General features: G+C 43.0%; 1 protein-coding gene across 1 annotated transcript; it reads left to right on the top strand.

The window, feature by feature from the left end:
• Positions 1–929: 929 nt before the first annotated feature.
• evx2 (even-skipped homeobox 2) lies at positions 930–3577 on the top strand. Its single transcript, XM_080198230.1, has 3 exons — positions 930–1353; positions 2416–2663; positions 2954–3577. The coding sequence occupies exons 1-3, from the start codon at positions 930–932 to the stop codon at positions 3575–3577; spliced, it is 1296 nt and encodes a 431-aa protein (XP_080054356.1).
• The last annotated feature ends 1629 nt before the right edge of the window (positions 3578–5206 follow it).

Here is a 5206-nt window from a genome sequence, read left to right on the forward strand (position 1 = left end):
ACATAAACCAATGGACGATATGCTAAAGAAACTCCATTCAGGTTATCTGAATATGTGCAGATTAAACAGGCGTGAGAGACAGAGAAAGGCAGCAATTAAAACTGGACACTCCTGTTATCTGCATGGGTGTATGTAAGTAGAGATAATACGAGCAATGACCAAACAAGAGGCTGGGCGGAGGTGGTCAGCAGACAGAGAGACACAAATATGGAAAAGTCGGAATATTAAATTGTGATTGCAAAAAATCCGACTTCGCATTGTCAACAAAACGTATGATGGCGTTTCCAAATCCGACTGACTAAATACAGCAAATATAATCATCTGCTCTGAAAGAACAAACCGTTAAACTTAGTGCTTCTATTTACCTACAATGCTCGCCCACGTTCGCGCAAAAGTGTGATGAGAAAGATGCTATTATCAGAAGCCGATAAGAACAGCAAAGCAAAATCAGAACATAATGATCTGGCTAAATGTACAGGGAAATGCTGTAATGTTCATTTTATTAATCAGACTGTCAATTCCACCCCAGAGGCCAAAACCCAGAGCATCCGGGCATACGATGATCGGCTGAGGACAGGGGCTGTCCTCAGATTCTTCTCTACCTGGATGTATTCGCCTGTCGCTAGGCCGCCTTCATCATCCACTGACAGACGCTTGTATTTATTTGCTTATAAACCTGTTACAATAAATGATTATTCGAACAGCGTCATTCGTACCTTAATGACGAGCACTAGTTTGATGAATGACACATCGGGAGAAAGGAAGCACGGGTCATTTTGACCAGTCCTTCCCTCGCATTGACATAACACTTTTTCTTTGCACCAAAAAGATAAATTTCGAGACACTTGCGGGGCTTGGATGTGAATTGGCTACAGCTGCAAGATCATCATTAGTGTAGCATCAGTCTGCAACCTGCTCTCAGCTTCGAGATGGAAAGAATAAGAAAAGAAATAATTCTGATGGAACGAGGGCTGCATAGTCCTGCTGGCAAAAAGGTTTCGAATTTGTCAGACTCAGCGGGAAATGCAGTGGAGGAGGCCCTTGAAAATTCTCATCACAGTGGTCGTCTCAGCCCCAGACCAACTTCCGCCTCCCTTCACCACACTGTTGGGGACACCCCAACAAACGGCAAATTTGAGATAGACAATTTATTCCATCATCAACATTCGAGCGACAGCACGTCCTCGTCTGAAATTTCCTCTTCGGAAACCAGGAAAAAATTCTCCCTTTACTCAGAACTTGCTAGCCGGGAGAAAGAAGCAGATATGAACAGTGATGTTGATGTGGGCTGTTCGACACTCCGCTCTCCAGCCGGCGTCAGTACAACGCAGCTGAAAGAAAATGCAAACAAAGGTAAACATTTATTTGTTAAACGTTTCTCGGAAATTAAGCTGCTTACCTCTGCACAGGGTCTAATGAATGTGCAGGGGGAAAGAGTCATTTGGAGAAGGTTCTGTTGTGATTCACCCAAGATTCGGAATGCATTTCTATCGATGGTCTGCCAATGCAGAAAACAAGGCTGATGCACAGTAAACTGTAATAAAAAAAAACCCGAAGTGCAGTTTTCCGAATAATCCTCTTTATTACTGGTAAGTATTTTATTTTCCAATAAAGTACAAAACGCCCGTAAAACGTAATTTTGCCTTTGAAAGTTATATTGCAAGACACATTAGGATTGAAACAATAATAATGATATTAACACTGAAGACGCTGACATTATTAAGAGACGCATTTTTACTTAAGGAATAATTGTGAAAAAATCATATCTCTAAATTGGGGAAAAAATCCATTATATTTTTACGCTAACAATGTTTCCGTTATTGAGAAACGCATCAGTAAAAGTATTGTTATTCTCATGACAATACGCTGGGAATATTCGTTTGTTCCACCATCGAAATTGCATATCATGAAATTAAAGGCTTAAGTACTAAAAATGCAACAAATACAACTGCATTTGACTTTTTGTCTCAAAATCGACAGAATTTCAGAGACTTTTCAAACGGAGCTTTTATCCTGTTCTTTAAAGATTTTGATACAAAATAAACTTCCCAGTTCAGTGATGCGCTTTGCTCAGATTCAAAATATTGATAAGTGAAGTATTTAAGAATGTCAATGCCTCTAGATAAAGCAAAATGAGTAAGAAGTGTCTGGAGGTTGTTTATTCCGTGCAAATTCAGATGCCTAATGGATGGATAGCTCAGAACCTTTATCTATACATAATTACCGAAACTTACCACAAATTAACTACATATATTTGGTTATGCAGAGACTCATAGAACTTTATTGACTCTAATAACAGTCCCCATTTGTAATGATGACAGCCAGCATTAATTATGTGGCATCAAAGTTGCCTTATTAATTTGCACTCATGGTTTACCGATCTTAAACGTATTGGTTTTCTTTTCTTCCTCCCAGTGTATTCTGACAATGGCAACTCAACTAATACTTCATCGAATGGGTCCAATATTACGAATCTGAACGGCAACTCCAGTTCAATAGGCAACTCGGGTTCTGGTCCTGACCAGGTGAGACGGTATCGAACAGCGTTCACCCGAGAACAAATCGGTAGGCTAGAGAAGGAGTTTTACAGAGAAAACTATGTGTCCAGACCCAGGCGATGTGAACTGGCGGCCGCTTTAAACCTGCCCGAAACTACTATCAAGGTGCATACTGTTTAACTCGTGTCTTTATCTGAATTTTGTATCAAAAAATTGCACTCTTTTGAGTTAATGTACGTATTATTAAAATATTACAACGATGTGTTTCGGACCCATTATTATCCGGTTAACATTGGGGAGAAGTCCAGATATATACGCTTAGCCTTTCATAAGTGATGTTTTAATTCCACTGACAACACTACTTGCAAAGCATTTATTTCTAATTGAGGTGTGCAAGAAGCTGGAGTAAATGGGCTGCAATGTGTTGACGCTGTGCATTTTCTTTCTTGCTGCAGGTTTGGTTTCAGAACCGGCGGATGAAAGATAAAAGGCAGCGACTAGCCATGTCCTGGCCGCACCCGGCTGACCCAAGTTTTTACACCTACATGATGACCCACGCAGCGGCCACTGGAAGCCTGCCGTACCCTTTCCACTCTCACGTCCCCCTGCACTACTACCCGCATGTGGGTGTCACAGCCGCAGCCGCCGCGGCCGCCGCCACAGGCGCCACGCCCTTCCCCACCTCCATCCGCCCGCTCGACACCTTCCGCGCCCTCTCGCACCCCTACTCGCGGCCCGAGCTGCTCTGCAGCTTCCGCCACCCAGGCCTCTACCAGTCGCCGCACGGTCTGAACGGCGGCGCGGTCTCGGCCTCGGCCTCGGCGGCGGCGGCGGCGGCAGCAGCAGCGGCAGCAGCTGCCGCCTCCACCCCCGGCGGCGCCGCGCCCTGCTCCTGCCTCAGTTGCCACAGCAACCAGAGCGGCGCGCTCGGGCCCAGGAGCGCGAGCTCCGACTTCACGTGCACCGCGGCTGCGCAGAGGTCGGAGAGCAGCTTCCTGCCGTACTCGGCCGCGGTGCTCAGCAAATCAGCGGCCGTGTCACCGCCTGACCAGCGGGAGGAGTCCTCCCTCACCAGATAACTCACCCTGCCTGGGGCTGCTCACTAAGGGACACCTAAGTGGCACGTTGCTAAACTTAATAAACCCCATCGCCCCTCTTAATAATTACAGCTTTGGTGCAAATTCATGGACAATTTTCCATTTGCACCGTTTTAAAGAGATATACTATCTTTTTTTGGTATGGACTACAAAGCTATGTTTCATTGATAATCATTCATCCCGGGATTCATCCAACCCACTTCTAAACATTACAAAAGCTCCCCCACGGATTATTGAAAAGCTTTTTTTTTAATTGTCCTCCTAATTATACGCGACTGCACAGAAAAACTGTGAACTTTTTTGAGCATTATCGTCTTTTCAGCTGACATTATAACGGGACATTAGCATTTGATAAGACAGTTGGGACTAAATTCAAGAAACGTACAACTGTTTCAAAACAGTTTAGGATCAAGGACAATGTCCAGCTACAACGGGATAATGTCTCTTTAAATAATGCTTACAAATGAAGGTCACTTTGGGAAACACGCAATTCCATTTATTCTATAAGCCTTCTTTATAAGAAGACCCTTTTCTGTGAAATTGGGTACGTGCATGCCTACTGTTTTGGCCCAGAAGTGCCACCACCGGGTATCTGACAATTGTTCGCTGCCAGAAACGACTCCTCGAGGACTTTGGTAAAGTTCGAGGAAGACACATCAGACACCGCCAATGTTATTGCCATGTCAATTCCGATGCTAATAATGTGCAGATTATGACGAAAATTGCCAATCATGTACCTTGATGGACCTCCTTTGAATGTAGAATTGGAAAAAAGTTCCCTGCACTGAGACCTGCTGTCAAATACTAACAACCCGCTAAGGGAAGTCATTAGAAGAGATAGATAAGAGACTTGATACATAAAACATTGTTCATGGTGCATAGAATGTACAGGATTTAATGTGGTATTCGTTATCTGAAGTGATTTTGCAAAAACGCTACGTCCTCATTGTCCCACTGCCAATTTTAATTTTGGAAACCTATATTGTAGACATTCTGTGTCCACTTTCCCTTGAAACCAGTATGGTACTGATGTGAACAGCCTCATTAAATCAACCTAGAAATTTCCATAATACGCCCCATAGAGCCACTTCACTCTTCACTTAATGGGATTCTTCAGGAAAAAATGTAACTCACTTTTTTTTCTCTGTGCATACTTCCCACAGGGTCCTTTGTCAATCTCTTGTAAATTAACTCATTAAATTATGTAATATTTCAGTTCCCCCATTCAGTGATTATTGTACAATACTCATTCAGGGGAAGTTCCACTCTTGTCTCCAAAACCGGATAGAAAGGATAACATAAGTGCATGCAAGATGTAGTTGGCAGGCGTGTTCGATCTCGATGGCTATTTACATTGAAATGCGTTAAGTCAGAACTTAATTGCATTGTTGGAATAAAAACGGTCAAATTGACGACTTTACAGTCGATCAGCTAAAACAATGCAATTAAAGCAAAATAGAGTTGATTATGAACTTAACAGAAACGTAACACAACCCTATATTAATGCAGAAAATCGTTGTTCTGTTTTCCATTGTTTTGCAATGCATCAACTACAAGCTGAAATGCCAAAATCACATCAGCATTGCAGACTACCACACTTATTCTTGTGAC

Source organism: Carcharhinus amblyrhynchos, chromosome 11 (assembly GCF_965287045.1).
Source record: "Carcharhinus amblyrhynchos chromosome 11, sCarAmb.v2.hapA, whole genome shotgun sequence".
Lineage (NCBI taxonomy): Eukaryota > Metazoa > Chordata > Chondrichthyes > Carcharhiniformes > Carcharhinidae > Carcharhinus > Carcharhinus amblyrhynchos.

Coding starts and splice junctions, on each gene's coding strand:
- evx2 (XM_080198230.1), top strand. CDS start 930: ATGGAAAGAATAAGAAAAGAAATAATTCTGATGGAACGAGGGCTGCAT. Junction 1,354..2,415: donor GAAAGAAAATGCAAACAAAG/GTAAACATTTAT, acceptor TCTTCCTCCCAG/TGTATTCTGACAATGGCAAC. Junction 2,664..2,953: donor TGCCCGAAACTACTATCAAG/GTGCATACTGTT, acceptor TTCTTGCTGCAG/GTTTGGTTTCAGAACCGGCG.